Below are 26972 nucleotides of genomic sequence, written 5' to 3'. Positions count from 1 at the left end.
TCTCTGAGAGTCGGAGAAAAGGACACATACGACCCTCGAAGTCACCTGTTGCCGCTGGTTTTTTCTTTGTTAAGAAAAAAAAAGGTTCTTTAAGACCTTGTCTGGATTTCAGGGAGCTGAACAGTATCACTATTCGACCTAAGAGGGGCATACAACCTGGTCAGGGTCAGAGAAGGAGACGAATGGAAGACGGCTTTCAATACCCCTGAGGGTCATTTTGAGAATTTGGTTATGCCTTTTGGTTTGATGAATGCCCCAGCCGTTTTTCAGCATTTCGTGAACAGCATTTTTTATCATTTAATGGGAAAATTTGTATTAGTGTATTTCGATGACATTTTGATTTTTTCTCCTGATTTCAAGACTCATAAGGAACACTTACGTCAGGTCTTGCTCATCCTGCTGGAGAATAAATTATACGCGAAACTGGAAAAATGTGTGTTTGCAGTTCCAGAAATTCAATTTCTGGGGTTTCTTCTCTCCGCTTCTGGTTTTCGCATGGACCCCGAGAAGGTCCGCGCTGTGCTTGAGTGGGAGCTTCCTGAGAATCAGAAGGCGCTGATGCGTTTTTTGGGCTTTGCCAATTATTACAGGAAATTTATTTTGAATTATTCCTCTGTTGTTAAACCACTCACTGATATGACCAGAAAGGGGGTAGATTTTTCTTCCTGGTCGGTAGAGGCGCGTAAGGCCTTTTCTAATATCAAGGAGAGTTTCGCTTCCGCTCCCATCCTGGTACAACCTGATATTTCTTTACCCTTCATAGTTGAGGTTGATGCTTCTGAGGTGGGTGTGGGTGCGGTCTTGTCTCAGGGTTCCTCTCCTGCAAAATGGCGACCGTGTGCCTTTTTCTCGAGAAACTCTCCTCCGCAGAGAGAAATTACGATGTGGGAGATAGGGAGTTGTTGGCCATCAAGTTAGCTTTTGAGGAATGGCGCCATTGGCTAGAGGGAGCCAGACACCCTATTACCGTGTTTACTGACCATAAGAATCTGGCCTACTTGGAGTCAGCCAAGCGTCTAAACCCGAGACAGGCCAGATGGTCTTTGTTCTTTTCAAGGTTTAATTTTGTTGTCACGTTCCGCCCTGGGGTTAAGAATGTGAAGGCAGATGCCCTGTCACGTTGTTTTCCGGGAGGTGGGAATTTTGAAGACCCGGGTCCCATTTTGGCTGAAGGTGTGGTGGTCTCTGCTCTTTTTCCTGAATTGGAGGCAGAGGTGCAGGCAGCCCAGTCGGAGGCTCCTGATCTTTGTCCTCCTGGGAGGTTGTTTGTGCCTCTCACTTTAAGACACAAGATTTTTAAGGAACACCACGATACGGTCCTTGCTGGGCACCCGGGGGCAAGAGCCACACTGGATCTCATCGCTCGGAGATTCTGGTGGCCTGCGCTTCGTAAGTCGGTTGAGGGTTTTGTGGCAGCCTGCGAGACTTGCGCTCGTGCCAAAGTCCCTCATTCACGGCCATCAGGTCCTCTCCTTCCCTTACCCATTCCTTCCCGTCCTTGGACACATCTGTTCATGGACTTCATAACGGACCTGCCTCGTTCCTCGGGGAAGACTGTGATTCTGGTGGTGGTGGACCGTTTTAGCAAAATGGTGCATTTCATCCCTTTTCCTGGTTTGCCCAATGCTAAGACGCTGGCGCAGGCATTTATTGACCACATTGTCAAATTGCATGGTATCCCTTCAGACATAGTCTCTGATAGGGGCACGCAGTTTTTTTCCAGATTCTGGAAGGCTTTCTGTTCTCGCTTGGGGGTTCGGTTGTCATTCTCTTCTGCTTTCCACCCACAGTCGAATGGCCAGACGGAGCGCGTCAATCAAAATCTGGAGACATATCTGCGCTGTTTTGTGGCGGAGAATCAGGAGGATTGGTGTTCGTTTTTGTCCCTTGCTGAGTTTGCTTTAAATAACAGTCATCAGGAGTCCTCTGATAAGTCACCATTTTTTGGTGCATGTGGGTTTCATCCGCAGTTTGGGACTTTCTCGGGAGAGGGGTCTTCTGGTTTACCTGATGAGGACAGATTCTCCTCGTCTTTGTCATCTATTTGGCAAAAGATTCAGGATAATCTAAAGAGCATGAGTGAGAGATATAAGCGTGTGGCGGATAAGAGACGTGTGCCTGGTCCGGACCTGAATGTTGGTGATCTGGTGTGGTTGTCTACCAAGAATATCAAATTGAAGGTTCCCTCCTGGAAGTTGGGTCCTAGGTTTATTGGGCCTTACAAGATCCTGTCTGTCATCAATCCTGTTGCCTACCGTCTTGATCTTCCTCAGACTTGGAAGATCCATAATGTTTTTCATAAATCCTTATTGAAACCTTATGTTCAACCTATTGTACCCTCGCCTTTGCCTCCTCCTCCGATTATGGTTGATGGAAATCTTGAATTTCAGGTCTCTAGGATTGTGGATTCTCGTCTTGTCCGCGGTTCCCTCCAGTACCTCGTTCATTGGGAGGGTTATGGTTAGGGTGGCCAGACGTCCGGTTTTAGGCCGGACCGTCCGGTTTTTAGACTCCTGGTCCTCCGTCCGGCCGCAGGCCAGGACGGACGGCCAGAAGTCCTCCTTTTCTGAGGTTATTGGCAGAATGGCAAACGGCAGGTACTGGCACTTTAAGTAACCCTACAAAAAAAAATCGGCCTGCACTCACATTTCAATTTGTCACATCCCACAGACAGTGCGCACTGCGCACTGACATCACACGCTGTCTGCTTCGCGCCACTAAGTCACTCTCACGCAGCAACAGCACACAACAGGTTAGAGCAGCTTGTCGGAACTCCAGTCTCTGTCCACCTCCTCTCATGTTGTCTAGACAGTAGTCTTATGTTGAGCCGCCTGCCGCCCGGAGGTGAATTTTATTATAGTCCTGTGAGTAACTGCTTCCTGTCCTTCTCCTGCAGTCAAACAGCTCCACAGGTTGGAGCTTCTTCACTTGTGTACTGCGGTTGTGTTATTCATATAAATGCAGGAGGAGCTGCTGGTGGTGACTCTCAAATTCTCAATCAGCACCTGGTTGGTTGCTCACCTGGTTGCTATGCAATAATGCATCGTTTGATTCGTTTAGACCCTCAGCATCTTCCTCAGACAAGTAGCTGCGTTTAACACAGGTAATTGTCTCAGGAAGATGCTGAGGGTCTAAATGATGCATTATTGCATAGTAACCAGGTGTTAACGCAGCAGCTACTTGTCTGAGGAAGATGCTGAGGGTCTAAATGATGCATTATTGCATAGCAACCAGGTGCTGATTGATAGTCTATCTAAGGCTGCATGCACGTGACAGTGACTAATGGCCGTGTGTAACGCCCGTCACACGGCCATTTTTAGCACCAATGAAAGTGTATGGGGCTATTCACATGGCCACTCTTTTTAACGGCCAGTGAATAGCGTCCGTCCAAAAATAGGACATGTCCTATTTTTGTCTGTTTCCACGGCCATGCGGACCCTATTGAAATCAATGGGACCGTTTTTTTACGATAGACAGGAGTGCACCCGTCTAACAGCCGTTAAAAACGGGTACACTTTAATTAGGAGTTAAAAAAATTGTCCCCCATTGTTTAAATAATGCCCCCATAGTGTCCCGCAGCAAAAAATATATAAAACTCACCTCATCCACTTGCTTGCGGTGCAGCAGTCTTTCTTCATTGAGCAGGACCTGCGATGTGCATGGTGACGTAACCACATGGGAGCGCGCAGTGACATCATTGCGCACATTTGCAGATCCTATTCAGTGAAAATAGAAGAGACTGCTGCAGCGCAGCAGCGTGAGCAAGTGGATGATGTGATATTTTTTTTTTTTGTAAAATCAACAAAACAAAAACAGCGGTGGGCCATTATGGGGGCATTATTTAAGATGGGGCATTAAAAAATAATTACTACACTATGAGGGACATAATTTAAGATGGGGACCTACATTGGGGGCATTATTAAAGAAGATGTATAACTTATACTAGCTGTACATATATAATTATATACAGGAGATGCCCAGGTTATACCGACATGGTCCATATCACTATATACAAGAAGATGTATAACTTATACCAGCTGTATAATGTAGTATCTTGCATGGTGTAATATTGAACTATTGTGTGCCACTGTCCCCGATACGATGTCCTCCTTTTCAGGGTTTGATGTCCTCCTTTTTGGGGTTCTGCAAGTGGCCACCCTAGTTATGGTCCTGAGGAGAGGATGTGGGTCCCAGTGACGGACATTAAGGCCACTCGTCTCATCAGGGCTTTCCATAGGTCCCATCCTGAGAAGGTGGGCTCTGAGTGTCCGGAGTCCACTCGTAGAGGGAGGGGTACTGTCACAACCAGACAGCTGAGAAGCTCTGACAGGAGCCGTCCAGAACCTCCTCCTTGAGTTTCTTTGTTTTGATTTCAGTTCCTCATCTCGTTAGCCTATCTCAGCTGTCATGCAGTTGGACTGATTGCTTCCCTTTAAGTTCCTCCCCATGATGCATTAGGTTGCGGCTTATACAACTTCCTGGAGTGTGTGTGCATGCCTTTCCTAGTTCCCAGTCGTCTGCAAGATAAGTACTGTTTATGTATTTGTGATTTTCTGTTTGCTGGATCCAGGTGACCCTGGCTCCCTCCGTGTCTGTGTAGGGGGCTGGTGGTCTTGTCCCCACACTATTGTAGGGTCTTCAGCTGTAAGATAGTCAAGGTACGTGGATATGCGCCCATCCACCTTTGGGGTGTTCGCATAGGCTGAGCAGTCAGGGAGAGTGGCAGGTCTCATGCAGGGGTCTCCCTTTTGTTCCTTAGTTGTGGATCCAGTGACTCATAGATTATATTGTATTGTCTTGTTTCCCTGTACACCATCCGTGACATCACCTTTTCTTCTCCGGACAAGCCTGTTTCCAGATGCCCCAAACAATCGTAAAGAGGCTTCATCGGAGAATATGACTTTGCCCGAGTCCTCAGCAGTCCATTCACCATACTTTCTGCAGAAGATCAATCTGTCCCTCGTGTTTTTTTTGGAGAGAAGTGGCTTCTTTGCTGCCCTTCTTGACACCAGGCCATCTTCCAAAAGTCTTTGCCTCACTGTGCGTGCAGATGTGCTCACACCTGGCTGCTGCCATTCCTGAGCAAGCTCTGCACTGGTGGCACTCCGATCCCGCAGCTGAATCCTCTTTAGGAGACGATCATGGCGCTTGCTGGACTTTCTTGGACGCCCTGAAGCCTTCTTAACAAGAATTGAACCTCGTTCCTTGAAGTTCTTGATGATCCTATAAACTGTTGATTGAGGTCCAATCTTAGTAGCCACAATATCCTTGCCTGTGAAGCCATTTTTATGCAACGCAATGATGGCTGCACGCGTTTCTTTGCAGGTCACCATGGTTAACAATGGAAGAACAATGATTTCAAGCATCACCCTCCTTTTAACATGTCAAGTCTGCCATTTTAACCCAATCAGCCTGACATAATGATCTCCAGCCTTGTGCTCGTCAACATTCTCACCTGAGTTAACAAGACAATTACTGAAATGATCTCAGCAGGTCCTTTAATGACCGCAATGAAATGCAGTGGAAAGTTTTTTTGGGGATTAAGTTAATTTTCATGGCAAAGAAGGACTATGCAATTCATCTGATCACTCTTCATAACATTCTGGAGTATATGCAAATTGCTATTATAAAAACTTAAGCAGCAACTTTTCCAATTTCCAATATTTATGTAATTTTCAAAACTTTTGGCCACGACTGTAGTCCCATTTCTCATGGACTCCAATGAAACTGTTCCAATCTGATAGGGACTCGTATACCACTAATCTAATTTTAGAAAAGTCAGTTTTTCTAAAATCTAAAACTTTTGTTTTTGTGTGGTGTGACTCAGTCACTGTACTTATAGTAAACCACACTGACTGGTGATCACTAGATCCCAAGCTTTCCCCTACAGTAATATCATATACCAAATTCCCATTTGTGAATACTAAATCTAAAATGGCCTCCTTCCGGGTTGGCTCCTCAACTACTTGCTGTAGAGATAATCCCAGTAGGGAATTTAGAATATCTGTACTCCTGGCAGAACTAGCTATTTTGGTTTTCCAGTTTACATCAGGAAGATTGAAGTCTCCCATAATGATAACTTCCCCCTTCAATGTCATTTTAGCTATTTCCTCAACTAGTAGATCATCTAATTCTTTGACTTGGCTAGGTGGTCTATATATCACAACTACACAAGTTACCTTATGATTATCAAGCTGCAAGGTAACCCAAACTGACTCTAAATTGTTCTCGCTAACTTGTATCAAATTAGATTTTATGCTATCTTTCACATACAGGGCCACCCCTCCCCCTTTTGCCTTCTCTGTCTTTCCTGTATAGAGAGAACCCTGGTATTGTTATATCCCAGTCATTACTCCCCTTGAACCACGTCTCAGTAACAGCCACTACATCTATATTTTCAGATGCCATTATAGCCTCAAGTTCATTGATCTTATTCCCTAAACTGCGAGCATTTGTAGACAAGAATCTGAGCTTGTCATTTCTTAACCTTTGTGCTTCTGGCATCTTCTGGCCTTGTTCCGGGGGGGCAGTTTAAATGATCCTTAGCAAATACTTGGAACTGTTCACCGATACATGTTCATAGTGTTCAGCCAGGCAGATGGTCAATCTTCAGCCATGTAGTCTGCCGAACATGCTGCCGCAAAACAATGGGGCCATGTGACTACGTCTTCACTGCCTGGCCCTGTCAGTCAAAGTGTTGGGAAGAAAATTAGCAGAGCCTCTATGTCCTATGACAATGCCCTCATTGCACCTAGAGTCTCATTTGTATAAAAATAAAAGGCTGATATCTCCACATTGGGGGCATGGACAAGCAGTGGCGTACACACAATCCATGGGGCCCCGGTGCAAAACTGATCCATGGGCCCGCCGCCGCTCCCCCCCAATCCGTCGGCGCTCCCCCCCCCGCTTTGTGTGGGACAGGCCGATTTTGGATGGCTATCCTGCTGCCATAAGTTCCTGGCTTCTAGTAATGTATTAGTGGGGAGGGAGTAGGTGGGGACACTGGCGGCGGGGCCGGTGCAGTGCCCGGCGCTGTGCACACACTGGGGGCAGCTCCTACCTTCTGGGAGTAACTTCTGCTGCAGAACATTTTGCTCCACGGTCATGGCCCAGCTCCTCCCCGTGCTTCTTTTGCTGCTGCTAAGATCCAGAGCATGGGGCAGCGGCCAGCGGCTGTCAGGGCAGCGTGGCGGGCACATAGGCCATGCACTGTGGGGGGTTCACACGCCGGCTTCTCTCCCTGAGCTCCCTCTGTCATGCGCCTCCTGCCCCGCCTGCCTCCTTCATTCATAAAGTGGGAGGAGCAGGCAGACGGGGCAGGAGGCGCATGACGGAGATTTTTCTGACACTCACTGCTGGGCACTGGCATTTTGCCAGCAGCTTGAGCGTGGCCACAATAATTGCTGTGCGGCCGCCCATCGGCGCAGCTTAGTTAAAGGGAACACTGACTGCAGGGGCCAGGGGGGTCCACAGGCGGCCGGGCCCCCTAGAGTGCTGGGCCCAGTCGCAACTGCGACCCCTGAGACCCCTGTATGTACGCCACTGTGGCTAAGGATGGTACCAACAGCATTAAAAGGTAGGGATCAGCACATATCTCCCATGCAGATGGATGGATATGACACATCCTGTTTTACTGAATTAAAGTGTCAACTTTACTGTATAGATTGGGACAAAATGACCAGAGTCATTTTTTATTTATAAGGTGAGCAAGTTGAAGAGAACCTGTCATCAAGAAAATTCAAATTAATCTGCAGGCAGTATGTTATAGAGCATGATGAGCTGAGCTGATTGATATATAGTTTTATTAGGAAAAGATTTATTATAACTTGTATTTGATACATTTAAATTCCTGCTCATTCTGGGGTTTTAAGTCTAGGAGGCGGTTCTATCAGTGATTGACAGCTATCTGTGTATACACAGTCATAGAGGAAGGCTGTCATCACTGATAGGACTGCCTGCTTGACGTCGAAGCCCAGAATAAGCAGGAATTTAAATGAATGAAATACAAATTATAAGGAATCTTTTCCCATAAAATGATATATCAATCTGATCAGCATCTCCTGTTCTATAACATGCTGTCACGGCGCGGTGTGGGAGGATAACTCCACACCAACCACAAGAGGGAAGGAAAAGTTACTAGGCCTGGAAACTAGCGAAAGTGAATCCCTAACCCGAACCCTAACTACTATAAGTATGAACAGACCTGGATGGTAGGAATGTTCATACGCTGGAAGCTAGGGCCCTATCTGACCCTAAAGGGCCCTAGAAATAGTGTCAGGACCAGCGATGACCTGTTCCTTCCCAGCTGAAGGAACAGGAGACCCCCTCAGGCTGAATACCAAACGGTAGTGGAAAACTCCAAACAAGAAATAGGGAAAAGACACTTAACTCCAAAATATGCAGATGAGCAGGAACTCAGAGGAGAACCAGACCCCAGCTCTTCACAACCAAAAGGAGCTATCAACCGCATAGTATGATGGGTGAGGCCAGACTAAATAGAGGAGTAGAAATTACCACTTAACCTACACCTGAGACCAGAGGTGTGGTCACACCCAGCAACAATCAGAAGAGTGAAACCAGAGTGGCTGTCAGATCACATCACGTGCAGCCAGTCTCCTAGATCTTCTGATCCCTGTCACAGGAGAGACCATGACAGTACCCCCCCTTCTACAGGTGGCCTCCGGACACCCAGGACCAAATTTATCCGGTTGAGCTCTGTGAAAGGCTTTCACCAGATGACTAGCATTAACGTTGGCCGCTGGAACCCACATCTCTCCTTTGGAACACATTATGAATCTTCAAAGCCTGAGGAAGTTCAAGACGAAAGGCTACCGGGCTAATAATGACAGGTGTGAGGCGGTGACAGGAGTCATCTATGAGGGGAGATATGTGTCACACAGAATGTTGCAGGAAGCATTCTAAAGCGGCTTGCTTACCAGGAATGTGCCACCAAGGTGCCCGGCCTTGGTGGAGTAAAAGCCCTAGTCTATGTGTCCACTAAGTTAGCTGGTGGACACAGAAAATAGATAGTGTAGCGGGTTCAACTAGTTCAGGGCAGGCTTTTAATGGGAACAGGCAATGTGTTGGGTGGGTGCCTGTTCCACAGGTTCCAGTCCGGGACTTGAGGCATGCTCATGTCCAGGGATCCTATTTAATCCTGCTGCTGGATCTTAGGTGTGTCTCAGTCTGGAGGAAAGGCAGACAGTGTGAAGTAACACTGTCAGAGCGTGCTATCACTGTTTGATTCGGCTGCGATCCGAATGTACTGGCTGTACTTTTGATGAAAAAGCCTAAATAAAGAGGACTTTTGTTGAACATTTTGGTGTCCCTGCCTCTGTACACTGGTCAAGTGAGTACGGTTCCCCACAAGTGGTGGAGGATGTGGGCAAGTGACCAGTGAGGCAAACACTATTGTGCATGTCCTTCATAAAGCCAGTTAAGTTTTGCCATAAGACAGCGGATCAAATGGAGGCAATACTACAGCAGCTGGTCCGGGCTAATGCGCAACAAGCCGAGTGCAATGCACAACAGCAAGTAGCGAACGCCCAGCTACAACAGACAAACAGCCTGTTGATTCAACAGATGGTGGCCATGCAAGAGACCCTACAAGCATCCCAGCAAGGAACCCCACCTGCAGTGACCCCGTTTCCGTCTTCTGCCAGAGATAAAGTCCGGTCAGCGCTGAGGAAAATGAGTCCTGAGGACGACGGGGAGGCATTCATTGCGGTATTTGAAAGGACGGCGGAGCGGGAAAACCTGCGGTCTGAACAGTGTGCTGAGGTGGTGGCACCATTCCTGGTACGAGACGCCCAGAAAGCCTAATTTGGCCTCAGTCGTGAGGACGCCCAGGACAATGAGAAACTTAAAGGTGAGGTCTTGGTTCGGATGGGGGTTAACACGTATGTGCGTGCACAAAGGGTGTACCAGTGGACTTTTTCAGAGACCCGGCCCGCCAGGTCTCAGGCATATGACTTGCTGCACCTGGTAAAGAAGTGGCTCCAGTCGGAGACCTTGAGTCCCTCACAAATGATTGAGCGGGTGGTAGTGGACCGTTTTGTGTGCACGCTGCCGAGGGCCATACAGCACTGGGTGGGCCAAGGAGATCAAGGCAACCTTGATCACCTTGATCAGTTGGTTAACCTGGTCGAGTGGTATTTGGCGAGCCAGGACTTGATGCGGGACTCTGCTCAGTTGAGATAGACACGCCAGCCCACCTCCCAGCCTAGGGAGCCTGGAACAAGGGCCCGGCCTTCTATGGGGAAAAACGCTACCAAAACTCCCCTGAGGCGAGTCCCGGGGACCCGCGAGGCCACTGTGATTTGGTGCTGGCGCTGCCAAGGCCCGGGACATGTTGCGGCTAACTGCCCTATGACTTCTGAACCCATGGACTGCGGGTTCGCTCGCCGGTCCTCGTTCTATGCACTGCCTGTGTGTATTGCTGACCCCCTGCTGGCCTCTGATACACCTCCCTTGTGCCAGTTATCTGTTAATAGGTACCCGGTCAAGGCGCTGCTGGATTCTGGGAGCCTGGTAACCCTTGTGCATGAGTCACTGATTTCAGAAGAATTACCAGGAAATCAAAAATAGCCATAGTCTGCATCCATGGAAACCTCCGGGAGAATCCCACAACGAGGGTTACCCTGTCTGCGTCAGGCAGGGAATTACAACATGTTGTCGGGGTGGGGCGACATCTCCCTTATGACGCCATTTTGGGAAGAGACTTACCCATGTTCTGGACACTGTGGAAGAACGGTACGCATTCTCTTAGGGGGAAAACTGTCCGGGTCCTGAACCCGACGACCCTGATGCTGGGGTACCAGCCATAGGGGTCACCACCACAAATAAAGAGTGTAATCCCAATAGGTTTCCCCTAGAGGCGTTGGCTGGTGAGACGGTAGAGACCCCACCTATCCCGGACCTGGAGGTGTCCCGAGAAATGTTCGGGACAGCCCAGCTCCAGGATCCTACATTGATGCGGGCGAGAGAAGGGGTAACCATAATCAATGGCATGGCTCAGCACCCAGGAGCAGAATCTGTGTTTCTCCACCTGGCTTGTAACCAAGACCTATTGTACAGGGTGGACAAGGTGCAATAAGAGGTAATAGAGCAGCTGGTGGTACCCCAGCCTTACCGCCGGATGGTGTTAGACTTGGCCCACACGCGTGTACTGGGAGGTCATATGGGGGTGAAAAAGACCCAAGAGCGAATATTGCAGCGTTTTTTTTGGCCCGGGATATATGAGGCGGTTAGGAGGTTCTGTCAGTCCTGTCCTGTGTGTCAGATAACCAGCCCCATTACAGTAGTCCATTAGTACCTATGCAAATCATAGAGGTACCGTTTGAAAGGATAGCCATGGATCTAGTAGGCCTTATAAATAAGTCGGCCAGAAGTCACCAGCATATCTTGGTGGTCTTAGATTACGCTACCAGATATCCTGAGGCAATTCCACTGTGCCATACATCGGCTAAGCTTCTAGCCAAAGAATTAATGGGCATGTTCTCTCGGGTAGGGATACCTAAGGAGATCTTGACAGACCAGGGGACTCCCTTCATGTCGAAGGTCATGAAGGAACTCTGCCGGTTGTTAAATGTTAAACACTTACACATGTCTGTTTACCAACCCCAAACAGACGGACTTGTGGAAAGGTTGAACAAAACTTTAAAGACCATGCTCAAGAGAGCCGTGTCCAACGATGGGAAGGACTGGGATCTTTTGCTGCCGTATGTATTATTCGCTGTACAAGAAGTGCCCCAGGCCTCCACTGGGTTCTCGCCCTTTGAACTATTGTACGGCAGACATCCTCGGGGGTTGCTTGACGTAGCTAAAGAAGCATGGGAGCAACAGCCACCCCACACAAGAGTGTTATCGAACACATAGAGAAAATGCAAGAAAGAATAGGGACAGTTCTGCCGATTGTCCGGGAGTATATGGAGGCGGCACAACTGGCCCAGAGCCGGGTATACAACCGGGCCACCCAGGTAAGGACTTTTAACCCGGGCGACCGGGTACTGGTACACGGTCGACAGTAAATTCCTTGCTAGGTGGCAGGGACCCTACGAAGTGATGGAGAAAGTAGGACCAGTGAACTACAAGGTATACCAGCCGGCGGCGAAAGCCAGAGCAGGTATACCATGTTAACTTACTAAAGCCCTGGAGATATAGGGAGAGTATGTTTGGGGACCACCCACTCTCTGTCTTGACTGCGGGGAAGGTGCCAACAGTGATCCCGGAGAAAGCCTCCTCTGCGGTGGATAGCAGATGGCCTGTCTACTAAACAGGTTCAGGAGGTCAGAAAGTTTGTGAGTCGGAATAGGGATGTATTTTCCGAACTTCCTGGACGCACCTCCATAGTCCGACATGACATCGTCACCGAGCACCAGGTCAAAGTTCGCTTAAAGCCATATCGGGTGCCTGAGGCTCGGCGACAAGCCATCTCTGAGGAAGTGAAGTCGATGTTGCAACTAGGGGTCATTGGAGAGTCTCGGAGTGAGTGGGCTAGTCCAATAGTCCTTATACCAAAACCAGACGGAACGTTACGATTCTGTAACGACTTCCGGAAGCTCAATGAAGTATCAAAGTTTGATGCCTACCCCATGCCTCGGGTAGATGAATTTATAGAACGGTTAGGGCAAGCACGATACTTTTCGGTCTTGGACCTCACAAAAGGGTACTGGCAGGTGCCCTTAACGGAGGCTGCAAATGAGAAAACTGTCTTTGTCACCCCCGAAGGGCTGTTTCAGTATAAGGTGTTGCCCTTTCGCTTACATGGAGCTCCGGCCACCTTCCAACAATTAATGGATATCATCCTTCGGCCCCATCGTCAGTATGCTTCGGCCTATCTTGATGATATTGTAGTGTTTAGCACGGACTGGGAGAGTCACTTACCCAAGGTGCAGGCGGTGGAAGACTCTCTCCGGAAAGCGGGGTTGACCGCCAACCCGAAGAAATGTACAATAGGGTACTAAGAAGCTCGGTAATGTAATTGGACGGGGAGTCATTAAACCCCAGGTAAATAAAATAGAAGCCATACAGAACTGGCCCAGACCCCTTACGACGAGGCAGGTAAAAGCTTTTTTAGGGTTAGTGGGATATTACCGGAGGTTTATTCCCAATTTTGCCACGTTGTCTTCTCCATTAACTGATCCCCTGAAAGGACGGAAGTCTGTGATGGTCTGCCGGAGTGTACAGGCAGAGGAGGCCTTCAGGTCACCGAAGTCGGTGTTGTGTGGGACCTCAGTCCTAGTTACACCCAACTTCAATAAAGAGTTTATTGTACAGACAGATGCCTCTGAAGTAGGTCTAGGTGCTGTACTGTCTCAGGAGTTTAACGGGGAGGAGCATCCCGTTAATTTCCTGAGCTGCAAACTAACGCTATCCGAATCTAGGTATAGTGTAGTGGAGAGGGAGTGTATCGCCATCAAATGGGCACTTGAATCGCTACGCTATTATCTGCTGGGGAGGACGTTCCACCTGGTGACCGAGTCAGGCGAAGGAGAGGAATGCTCGGGTCACCAGATGGTTCCTCTCCATGCAGAATTTTAGGTTTACAGTGGAACAGAGTCCACTGTATGGCATGTGTTCACCCCCACAGGATTGAACAAAGGGGGGGGTATGTGAGGCGGTGACATAAAATCATTCTAATGCGGCTTGCTTACCAGGAATGTGCCAACAAGGTGCTCGGCCTTGGTGAAGTAAAAGCCCTAGTCTAGGTGTCCACTAAGTTAGCTGGTGGACACAGAAAATAGATAGTGTAGCTGGTTCAGCTAGTTCAGGGCGGGCTTTTACCAGGAACAGGCAATGTGTTGGGTGGGTGCCTGTTCCACAGGTTCCAGTCCGGGACTTGAGGCATGCTCATGTCCAGGGATCCTATTTAATCCTGCTGCTGGATCTTAGGTGTGTCTCAGTCTGGAGGAAAGGCAGACAGTGTGAATTAACAGTGTCAGAGCGTGCTACAACAGTTTGATTTGGTTGCGATCAGGATGTACTGGCTGTACTTTTGATGAAAAAGCCTAAATAAAGAGGACTTTTGTTGAACATTTTGGTGTCCCTACCTCTGTACACTGGTCAAGTGAGTACGGTTCCCCACACAGGGTACTTTCAACCTAATGTTTCTTGTGGACAGCCACACAGAATCACCCACTCTCAGGTCCGGACCATTCATACGTCTCTTGTTAGCCATATGTTTATACTTGTTGCCTATTTCTTTCAGATTATTTAGAATTTTCCGCCAAATATATGACAAAGAAGAGGAAAATCGTTCCTTTTCAGGTATACCAGAGGTCTCCGTACCAGAAAATGTGCCAAATTACGGGTGGAACCCATATGCCCCAAAAAACGGAGACTTAGTGGACTCCTGTGTATGGTTATTTATGGCAAACTCGGCTAAAGACAAAAATGAGGACCACTCCTCCTTGTTCTCTGAGACAAAACATCTCAAATAAGTCTCCAGATACTGGTTAGTGCGTTCAGTCTGTCCATTCGACTGAGGATGAAAGGCCAAAGAGAAGGACAATTGTACCCCCAAACGAGTACAGAACGCCTTCCAGAATTTGGAAATAACTGAGTCCCCCTATCAGACACCACATCAGAAGGAAAACCATGTAATTTCACAATATTATCAACAAACACTTTTTAGTGTTTAGCATGTAGACCTGGCAATGCTATAAAGTGCTCCATTTTACTAAAGCGATCAACAACCACCAGAATCACAGTTTTTCCTGCAGAATTTGGTAAATCTGTGATAAAATCCATGGATAAATGAGTCCAAGGTCGGGACGGGATGGGCAACGGATGTAAAGATCAGGAAGGCCAAATATGTGTCACCTTAGCACGTGCACAAGTACCACAAGCTGACACATAGTTCTCAACACACTTGCGCAACCCCAGCCACCAGAATCTACGAGAGAGGAGATCGACAGTGGATCTGCTTCAGGGATGTCCTGTGAGAACTGTACAGTGATGTTCCTCGAACACCTTGTGACGTAATTTAGAAGGAACAAACAACTTACCCGGATGGCAAGAATCCGGTGCATCCCCCTGGGCCTCCAACACCTCTGCCTCAAGGTCGGGATATAGGGCGGATATTACTACCCCTTCAGACAATATCGGACCAGGATCTTCCGAATCCCCCCTCCCCCAGGAAAGCTACGTGACAAAGCATCAGCCTTGACGTTCTTAACCCCAGGGTGATAGGTGACAATTAAATTATATCTGGCAAAAAAACAACGATCATCTGGCCTGCCTTCCTAGTCATGTCCGTTAAAGGTTTAACCACAGTCGAGTAGTTCAAAATGAATTTACGGTAGTAGTTGGTGAACCCCAAAAACCGCATAAGCGCTTTCAGATTTTCAGGTCAATCCCAGTCCAACAAAGCACGGACCTTCTCTAGATCCATACGAAAACCTGAAGATGAGAGTAAGTGACCCAGGAATTGCCATTCCTGAACTGCAAATACACACTTCTCCAACTTAGCATACAATTTATTCTCTCTTAGGATCTGTAACACCTGTCTTACATGATCCTGATGAGTCTCCATGTCTGGAGAATAAATTAGTATGTCATCCAGATACACAACAACAAATCTCCCCACCAGATGATGAAAGATATCATTAACAAAATGCTGGAACACCGCAGGAGCATTAGTTAACCCAAACGGCATGACCAGATTCTCAAAATGACCCTCTGGGGTATTAAACACCGTCTTCCATTCATCCCCTTCCTTGATCCTGACCAGATTATATGCCCCCCTTAAGTCCAACTTGGAGAACAGTTTGGCACCAACAATCTGATTAAACAAGTCAGGAATCAAAGGAAGGGGGTACGGATCACGGACCGCAATCCAATTGAGCTCACAGAAGTCCAGACATGGCCTAAGAGTTCCGTCTTTCTTCTTTACAAAGAAAACCCCTGCTGCCAGTGGAGATTTGAAAGGTCTAATATGTCCCTTAGCCAAACTTTCGGCAATATACTCTTGCATGGCCGCTCTTTTGGGTTCAGAAAGGTTATATAACCTAGATTTGGGCAACTTCGCTCCAGAAATAAGATTGATGGGACAATCATATTCCCGATGTGGAGGTAAATCCTGGCAACCACTCTCAGAAAATACATTTAAAAAAATCAGAAATGAAAGTGGGTACAGCTTTAGTGGTTAAGACAGAAAGAGATGTATTAAGACAGTTGTCCATGCAATAATCCCTCCAATTGAGAATCTGTCTCACTTGCTAGTCAATGGTAGGATAATGTTTACTTAACCAAGGTAAACACAGAACCAACAGGGCAGGCAGACCTTCCAGCACAAAACACGAAATGAATTCTTGATGACAATCACCTACTCTTAAACGGATGTCCTGCATCATCTGTGACAAACACTGAAATATTTTTTGTCCAATGCAATTGTAGTTAACCCATGCATACGGACGAACTGACCATCTACTAGATTAACCTCTGCCCCACTGTCAATAAACACCTCAGTTCCCACAGTTTGGGACTCTAGCACCACCTCGGCATACCGGAGATATCGGGTACTACTAGTAAATGACAAAAGTAAGTTTTCTGATTCCCCACCCACACCACCTAGAGTAAGATGGGAACTAAACATTTTTTTTCTTTTTGTTTTCACCTTGATGCTGACCGTAAGGACAAACATTAACAAAATGTCCTCATTTTCCACAGAAAGAACATACTCCCTCCTTATGCCTTGCAATCAGGCCCAGGGGTAGCTCCCCCCTAACTGCATAGGTTCATCACCAGACATAAACTCAGGAGTCTCTCTACCCAAAGTAGCAAAGGAATCCCAGAAGACAATTCTTTGGGCGGAGAGAAAGTGGGAAAGATCGGCATTCGACTTATCCTCCGCACAGACGAAGGCTAGACGGGCCGAAACGCGTCCAATTATTGTAAATATTGATGGAATAAATATCAAGCATATGAATTGAAGAAGCTGTTGTCCGCTGGGTCTCCTTTGCTACTAGCTTGGAGTTCGCTCTTTTTCCGTGCGGAGGATAAGTCAAGTGCCAATCTTTCCCACTTTCTCTCCACCCAAAGTGTCAGAGGAAGCCGCCACATTATATGATGATTCGTCCTGAGATGGAGGGACCTTAGATCTCTCAGGCATCTATCAATACGTACGGCAAGGGACATAGCCGCTTCCAATGACTCAGGATTTTCGTGAAAAGCCAATGCGTCCTTTAGCCTCTCGGATAATCCCTGACACAATTGGCTATGGAGAGCTGGATCATTCCACTCCGTATCCGTAGTCCATCTCCCAAATTCAGAGCAAAAGATCTCCACAGAACGCTCTCCCTGCCGTAAACCACGTAACTTAGTCTCAGCCAGGGAGATCTGATCCGGATCATCATAGGTAAGACCTAGAACTCTGAAAAATTTATCTACCGACCGGAGGGACTGTGATCCGGTAGATAGAGAAAAAGCCCAAGACTGAGCATCCCCTTTAAGCAACGAAATGATGAAACCAACTTTTTGACTGCCATCCCCAGATGAAAGCGGACGTAACTTAAAGTACAATTTACACAACTTCCCCCCGAAAATCTGTCCGGAAGTTCAGGACAGGACTGGTAACTACTACTGGCACCAGCAGCCTGTGATCCCTGGATCTGCTTGCGGAGATCGGCTACCTCCAAAGACAGACCCTGCAACGATAGAATCCATAGCCTTACTGAAACAAAGAAAATGACGGTTTTCAGCGGTTGATAATGTCACGGCGCGGTGTGGGAGGATAATTCCACACCTACCACAAGAGGGAATGAAAAAGGTACTAGGCCTGTAAACTTGGGAAAGGGGGAAAGGTCACCACCTAGTGAATCCCTAACCCGAGCCCTAACTACTATAAGTATGAACAGACCTTGATGGTAGGAATGTTCATACGCTGGAACCTAGGACCCTATCTGACCCTAAAGGGCCCTGGAAATAGTGTCAGGACCAGAGATGACCTGTTTCTTCCCAGCTGAAGGAGCAGGCGACTCCCTCAAGCCTAATACCAAATGGTAGGGGAAAACCACGAACAGGAAATAGGGAAAAGACACTTAACTCCAAAATATGCAGACGAGCAGGAATTCAGAGGAGAACCAGGCACCAGCTCTTCATAACCAAAAGGAGCTATCAACCCATAGCATGATGGGTGAGGCCAGACTAAATAGAGGAGTAGGAATTACCACTTAACCTACACCTGAAACCAGAGGTGTGGTCATACCCAGCAACAACACAGAAGAGTGAAACCAGAGAGGCTGTCAGATCACATCACGTGCAGCCAGTCTCCTAGATTTTCTGAACCCTGTCACAGGACAAACCTTGACACATGTTGCTTGCAACTCAGACATCCAATGGTTGGTGTAAAGTTATAAAAAGGGGGCTAAAGATGCATGAAATTTATTATTTAGCAATATCAACTTTGATCAAATTGGAACATCCTTAGACTGTCTATATCATACATTTACACTCTAAATGGTCAGAATTAGTATATCTGCCCTAATATATTTCTCTTCTACAGACAAACTAACTAATAAAAGTAAATTCAAATACATGAGATATTGATTGATATTAAATTTGTTTGATTAAATTCCACAGAGAAGTTATGCAATAATGTATATAATCGCCAACTTAAAGCATACCTAAACTTTCAGAGAACTTCTGAAGCTGCAAAGTGTGTTTACATGAGATACATCAGAAATAGCATTATATCTGACTAGTATTGATCGAGCACGACCACCATAGTACTCGGGGGCTCGGACCGAACACATTGGGATGCTCAGGTGCTCTACCGAGCAGCCGAGTATAATGTAAGTCAATAGGAGAACCCGGGCATTAAACCAGGCACTCTCCCCTCTCTGAAGAGGGGAGAGTGCCTGGTTCATAGGAAAAGGTCAGAAATTTATGGAAACACCACCAAAATGGTTCGGGAACAGCATGGGGAGGATGTCTGGATGCATCTTGGACTCCCGGGTCGCTGCTGGGAAAGATGTTGTCTGAGTAGTACGCCACTTTTACACACTGACAATAATACACACATAACCTAAGTCAAAATCGATTTTAGAGGAAAAATTGTTAGGAAACATTATTTTCTGTATATTTACTTGTATATAAAGCGGATACCGTCTAGGAAAAAATTACATTGTATGTCACAGATCCATTTTTGAAGCGCACACATTACACTGCAGATGTGGCCCTGGTAAGGTCGCTGTCAGAAGCAGACACCTTCTAGGGAAAAATTAAATTGCATTTCACAGATACATTTTTGAAGCGCACTTGTTACACTGCAGATGTGGCACTGGCAAGGTCACTGTCAGAAGCAGACACCTTCTAGGGAAAAATTAAATTGCATTTCACAGATACATTTTTGAAGCGCACTTGTTACACTGCAGATGTAGCCCTGGCAAGGTCACTGTCAGAAGCGGACACCGTCTAGGGAAAAATGACATTGTATGTCACAGAAATTTTTTTGAGGCACACACGTTACACTGCAGATGTGGCCCTGGTAAGGTCACTGTCAGAAGCGGACACCGTCTACGGAAAAATAAATTGAATGTTACAGATAAATTTTTGAAGTGCACATGTTACACTGCAGAAGTGGTCCTGGTAAGGTCACTATCAGAAGCTAACACCGTCTAGGGAAAAATTAAATTGCATCTTACAGAAATTTTTGGGGAAGCGCACACATTACACTGCAGATGTAGCCCTGGCAAGGTCACTGTCAGAAGCGGACACCGTCTAGGGAAAATGACATTGTATGTCACAGAAATTTTTTTGAAGCGCACACGTTACACTGCAGATGTGGCCCTGGTAAGGTCACTGTCAGAAGCGGACACCGTCTACGGAAAAATAAATTGAATGTTACAGATAAATTTTTGAAGTGCACATGTTACACTGCAGAAGTGGTCCTGGTAAGGTCACTATCAGAAGCTAACACCGTCTAGGGAAAAATTAAATTGCATCTTACAGAAATTTTTGGGGAAGCGCACACATTACACTGCAGATGTAGCCCTGGCAAGGTCACTGTCAGAAGCGGACACCGTCTAGGGAAAATGACATTGTATGTCACAGAAATTTTTTTGAAGCGCACACGTTACACTGCAGATGTGGCCCTGGTAAGGTCACTGTCAGAAGCGGACACCGTCTACGGAAAAATAAATTGAATGTTACAGATAAATTTTTGAAGTGCACATGTTACACTGCAGAAGTGGTCCTGGTAAGGTCACTATCAGAAGCTAACACCGTCTAGGGAAAAATTAAATTGCATCTTACAGAAATTTTTGGGGAAGCGCACACATTACACTGCAGATGTAGCCCTGGCAAGGTCACTGTCAGAAGCGGACACCGTCTAGGGAAAATGACATTGTATGTCACAGAAATTTTTTTGAAGCGCACACGTTACACTGCAGATGTGGCCCTGGTAAGGTCACTGTCAGAAGCGGACACAAAATTAGACCGGATGTCACTGATATTTTAGGGATGCACATACTTTAAACAGGAGATGTGGCATTACATCTCACTCTACTAGTAAGAACCAGGTTGGTTCGAAACATGTTAATCGAGCGGTGGAGGGAGATCATGTCTGTTTAATTGCAATGTACTAAAATTTAATAAAGAAATTGGCAACATTTTATCCTGGATGCTGGAACTTTTTCTTCTGTTCGCACTCGATCTTGACCTACTGAGGTGTTGATACAGATTATGGGAGATGCGGCCCGTTCTTACCAACATTGTAGCAACCATACTCACTAGTTACCCCATGTGATCTCTCTGAGTGTATCTCTCTGGGCGCGAAAGTACCATTTATATGTGACTGTCGGTGCAATATCTCATGTGCACCGCGCTTTTTTGAGCACTTTGCACATTGTGTATTGATATGGATGTTTAAGGGGAGCTTTGGGTCCACTAGTCAGACTAGATCTATGGCTTATTATTATTTTCTACCTTAATAATTGTTTGCTGTAAAAAACCTTTGATGATTATTATATTGCTATCAGTGAGACAACAAATTTTGTTTATCTATGTGTATCTGTATAATGCCTATCGGGACACTGTGTTTAGTGTCCCCTGATGAGCCCAACTAATCACATTGGGTGAAACGTGTTGGAATTAAGGGGCCTAAAGCTATGTGCTGTCATTTTTGATCAATTAGGTGCCCGTTGAAGAGAACCTATTTTGGTGAACAGTGTACTTGGCATCCACTGTATTATTGTTATATATTTCTAGTATCTCTTATTGCATGTCTGTACATTTCAGTATTGATTGGAGCAGTATTATGTATTCAGCTTTTAATATTTGATGTATCTAGAATAGGCCACTGAACATACTTATTGGGCACCCTATTATGGCTTGCCTGTGTCACCGGTTTTCAGGGCCATCCTAGAGCATATAGGAGGTTTCTGAATGCGGGATCGCCCCTATTGGGGCGGCCATTCCGTTCTCTAGGCAGGGACATATAGTTTAGAGTGATTATCAGGGAAAGGTCCCCAACCGACCACCACCACCCTGCCTAAAGAACAGTCCCGTCAGCATCTTGGAGGATTGATGACAATTGTGTCCCTATCTTATTTACCATTATTTGTTTTTGTTTAATATACAGTGGATATAAAAAATCTACACACCCCTGTTAAAATGTCAGGTTTCTGTGATGTAAAAAAATTGAGACAAAGATAAATCATTTCAGAACTTTTTCCACCTTTAATGTGACCTATAAACTGTACAACTCAATTGAAAAACAAACTGAAATCTTTTAGGTAGAGGAAAGAAAAAATATAAAAATAAAGTAATATGGTTGCATAAGTGTGCACACCCTTAAACTAATACTTTGTTTAAGCACCTTTTGATTTTATTACAGAACTCAGTCTTTTTGGGTATGAGTCTATCAGCATGGCACATTTTGACTTGGCAAGATTTGCCCACTCTTCTTTGCAAAAACACTCCAAATCTGTCAGATTGCGAGGGCATCTCCTGTGCACAGCCCTCTTCAGATCACCCCACAGATTTTCAATCAGATTCAGGTCTGGGCTCTGGCTGAACCATTCCAAAACATTAATCTTCTTCTGGTGAAGCCATTCCTTTGTTGATTTTGATGTATGCTTTGGGTCGTTGTCATGCTGAAAGATGAAGTTCCTCTTTATGTTCAGCTTTCTAGCAGAAGCCTGAAGGTTTTGTGCCATTATTGTTGTTCTTTTGGTGATGTGCAGTGTTGTTTTTGCGCCAAACATATCTTTCCAAATTATGGCCAAAAAGTTCAACCTTGGTTTCATCAGACCATAACACCTTTTCCCACATGCTTTTGGGAGACTTTAGATGTGTTTTTGCAAAATGTAGCCTGGCTTGGATGTTTTTCTTCGTAAGAAAAGGCTTTCGTCTTGCCACTCTACCCCATAGCCCAGACATATGAAGAATACGGGAGATTGTTGTCACATGTACCACACAGCCAGTACTTGCTAGATATTCCTGCAGCTCCTTTAATGTTGCTGTAGGCCTCTTGGTAGCCTCCCAGACCAGTTTTCTTCTCATCTTTTCATTAATTTTGGAGGGACGTCCAGTTCTTGGTAATTTCTTCCCTCCACCTAAAAGATTTCATTTTGTTTTTCAATTGAGTGGTACAGTTTATAGGTCACATTAAAGGTGGAAAAAGTTCTGAAATGATTTATCTTTGTCTCATTTTTTTACATCACAGAAACATGACATTTTAACAGGGGTGTGCAGACTTTTTATATCCAATGTATGTTAGTCTGTTTGTGGGGTTGTTTTAACCAGTATATTAAAGGCTATGTTTTAGATTCGGGTAAACTGATAATTTAACTGTCCGCAGCGGACACAGTCTACGGAAAAAGTACACTGGATGTCACTGATATTTTAGGGATGCGCACACTTTACACAGGAGATGTGGCACGGATAATTTAACAGTCCGCAGCAGCCTATTACACGGTATTTAGCGCAGGATGCGCTAAAAATATATATTGCTGCTGTCACACACAATAGTCCTTAAAAGGACTTTTGGGTCTCTGAGTTTTTTATATAAAAATGAGACAAAGATTTGTATAAAAATCTTCCTATTACACTCCTCACACTGAGCAATTTAGCGCAGGTCGCGCTAAAAACATATTTTGCTGCTGTCACACACAATAGTCCTTACAAGGACTTTTGGGTCTCTGAAACGTTTTTGTACAAAAAAAATATTCAATTACACTCCCTACACTCTCTGTCCCTTCCTATGCTCAGCTCTCCCTGACTACGAATGAGCTGAACATGCGTCATCGGGTGCTATATAGCACCCGATGATGCGTTTCGGCCAGCCAATCACTGTAAGGCCAGTAGCCAACATGGCTACTGGCATTACAGTGAGGGCAGCACTTACCTGCATGTTTATTGGCTGCATAGCATCCAAGAAACATGCGGGGGGGGGGGGGGAGACTCGAGCTTGGTGCTCGAGCACATGCGGTACTCGGCTGAGTACCGCCATGTGCCGAAAATCGAAATGCTCAAGCCGAACAGGTGTTCGGCCGAGCATGCTCGATCATCGCTATATCTGACCATTATTTTACTTGTGCCAAGAATTTTTAGCAGTTTTCTTCTTTGCAAACAGCATCTATAATTTTCAGTTGTCTCTGTGCTGGTGGGTGGAGACAAGATGCTCCCCTTAACTTACATGTGCAGACAGCATATTCTGCTTTCTGTATCTCACTCACTCAGAAGCACCATATAGGACATTACAGAGAAGTACAGATGTGAATAAAACACTTTGGGTGAGATACAGCACTTACTATTAGCTGCTGAATCATGTCTATGTTGTATCTGTCCCTCAGGTCCTCTCTGTACTTCCTCCCTCCACCACCTCCCACTCCTTTATGGGATGATATCATCTGATCCTTCAATGAGCAGCCATCTTGGTCTCACAAGACAGATTTCTCACAAATTTCAAAAAGTTAGTTTAAAATAGGGGGAAACGAAAACAGCTGATAACTCTAGAACAAGTCATTTTTCTCTAATAACATATGTTACAAAATTTCTTATATTCAGCTGTACTATTGATTTATGCAAAGTTGTGTAAAAGTACAGTGACCAATTAAGTTGCCCATATGATTTTAGCCTATGTTCGAGAAACAAAAGAATGCAACTTTGAAATTCAATATGTCTGATCCTTCTCTTTCCTGTTATCAACTGGCGGTGGAAAGTCAGGATCTTCTCATGCACATTAGATTGTTGAATGCAGTGGGTTCAGCCAGCAATATTCTAATATGTATGGGTGTTATTAATTACAACTTGTCTTGGGATTTACCTGGGATAGCTGTCTCTGTAAACCAGTGTTGGACAGAAGAGAAAATAAAGATAACTCGAAAGTGAAGGCATCTTGGCATTTTTCTCTGCAACATGAAAAAATCATTAAAACCAAAGTCATAAATCCATATGAAACTTCTCCTGTACAGAATCTTTTATATGTAATTTAAAGGTGTTTTCCACGTGTTTAATACTGATGACCTATCCCCGGGATAGGCAGGGGCGGGCTTGGCAATTATGGGGCCCCAAGCAAAGTTAGGTTGGGGGCCCTAACCAGGACAGCCCTGTCTATCCACATCATCAGGGCACTGATACAGTTGAAAGCTGTGGCCTTGGCCAAATCTTCAAATCCAATAGCCAAAGGCTATCTTGTTCCAGTTTCAGGTCATTTTTCTCTTTATTAAAAACAAAAAAAGTATATTACCCAAAAACTAACTAAATTAAAACATGAAGTGACCATTTGATTTTAGATTTTTTTCCCAAAGATTTTGTCTAACTGCTATGGGAGATCAACAGGGATATTAGCTTCATATCCCCTTTAAAAAAGGGAATATGAAGTTAATATTCCTGCTGATCTCCCATAGCAGTTAGACAAAATCTTTGGGAAAAAGAAAAAAAGAAAAAGATTCATATGGTCACTTCATGTTTTAATTTAGTTAGTTTTGGGTAATATACTTTCTATGTTTTTAATAAAGACACATTTTTATTTTATTTATTTTTATAAATTTTTATTTTCCAAAAGGTAGAAGTCCACAATCTTCCAATTTGCTATTGCAAAGCAGTATAATAGTACATCATCTCATCTTATACTGAGTTTCCCTCTTATTTTTAACCCTCCCTCCCCCCCCCCCACCCCCCTTTTTTTTTTTTTTTTCGCGGAGCGACTGTCATTACACCTAGTGTCATCATTCCCATTTACCCCATATCCGCAACCAGGCTGCCATTTTCCCCGCTGTTTGGGCGAGAATGTATTCATATTGCTTAACCCTGTTCATCCACTCCATCCATTCCTGAAAATTAGGATATTTCGTGGAGCCCCAGTGTTTAACAATTATTATTTTGGCCATGGCGATGCCCCGGAGCCAAAGTATCTGCTCAGTTTTGTTTTTATCTGTCTCTGGGAGAGTACCCAGGATCACATAATCAATACATGCTTCGTATTTCATGGGGGAACTATCCTGCAGTTTCCGGAATATTTTGATCCAGTAATCTTTTATCCCCGGGCATTCCCACAGCAAATGTTTATAGTCTCCTCTATTTTGGTTACATTTATAACAGTTCTGTTTTCTATCTTTGTAAATGGTATGCAATAATGCTGGTGTGTAGTAGAGACGGTGTATGATTTTCAGAAGAGTCCATGTATGGGCGGGGGAGACCGACGATCTTTTAATATTTCTGTAAACAATATTCCACAAAATGGGTTCCCCATTTTGCAGATCTTTTTCCCATTTTGCCTCACCTCTAAATGTGATCATTTTTGTGTATTCATATTTTAACTTTGCATAGATGTGAGATATAGAAGTGTTAAATGTCATGTCTTGACAAGAATCTAAAAAAGTGTTCCGTACAATATTTAGATAATTTTTATTTTCCGTATAGTGTATAGCGTGTCGTAGTTGTTCATATCGGAATTTATCAATAAATCCTAATGTGGTGTCGGGTAAGATTTCGTTTAAGGGCTTAATCTGTCCTCCATGAAACACCTGTGCAATTAAGTGTATCCCATATTTTTCCCAGTATTCAACATCACCCAGTTGCATAACTTGTGGTAAGTGTGCATTCCCCCACAGTGGGGTATACTGAACTGCTTGGGATACTCCAACCATATGTCTAACTTGTTGCCAAATATACCCAAGCATTCTGCTAAATGGATTTAATATTGTTTTCTTCTAAAAAAAAACGGATTCGAGAATGTGGAAAAGATCCTCCCAGGGTCTACAGTACTCCCCAAAAATAGGCCGAATACATTTGTTCCTTCGATTCCTCACACACCATCTCACTTGTGCAGCTACATAATATCCTTTTAGAAAAGGGACGGAGATTCCGCCCTCTTCTTTATACAAATATTGTATCTTAATTCTAACTCGTTTGCGCCCCCATATTAGTTCATTAAAGAGGGTCTCTAGATTATTAAAAAACTTATTTTCTATCCTTATTGGGCTAGCATTAAGTACATATAGTAACATTGGTAATAACGTCATTTTTATAAGAGCTATACGGTTGATTTGTGACAGGGGAAGTTTTAGCCATGTTCTGATTTTCCCCTTAACTTTCTCTATTATTGGGAGTATATTTAATTTCGTGTAGTGTTCCAGTTTGGTTCCAATCTGGATGCCCAAATATGTTAAAGAGTCTGCTGGGGTCAGTATGCTAACCCGAAAATTATGACCGGGCGGAACCCGACGTCTTAATGGGAGAAATTTCGATTTTCCCAAATTTATCTCATATCCAGATAGGCGTCCAAATTCGTCCAAGCTTTCCATAACCCTGGGCAAATTCTTATACCCTCTCCCCAAAAAAAGTAACGTATCGTCCGCATAGAGACTTATTTTTTCAACTTCTCCCTGACACCCAAAACCCGGTATTTCCCCATCTGCTCTGATTTTACATGCCATTGGCTCCAAAAACAAAGAGAAGAGCAGGGGGGAGAGGGGGCATCCTTGACGCGTTCCCCTGGTCAAGGGGAAAGGAACAGAATATTC

The 26972-nt window shown here is 45.2% G+C and overlaps 1 protein-coding gene across 1 annotated transcript in view; it reads right to left on the bottom strand.

The window, feature by feature from the left end:
• Window positions 1–26972, bottom strand: part of LOC120993920 (sterol O-acyltransferase 2-like) — a 123593-nt gene that overhangs the window by 56032 nt on the left and 40589 nt on the right. Inside the window, exon 4 of the mRNA XM_040422383.1 lies at window positions 24272–24356. Coding sequence (XP_040278317.1) covers window positions 24272–24356 — 85 coding nt within the window. The remainder of the gene's footprint in view (window positions 1–24271; window positions 24357–26972) is intronic.

This window comes from Bufo bufo, chromosome 3, assembly GCF_905171765.1.
Source record: "Bufo bufo chromosome 3, aBufBuf1.1, whole genome shotgun sequence".
Lineage (NCBI taxonomy): Eukaryota > Metazoa > Chordata > Amphibia > Anura > Bufonidae > Bufo > Bufo bufo.
The sequence above is the reverse complement of the archived record's forward strand: the minus strand, read 5'-3'. Positions and strand labels throughout refer to the sequence as shown.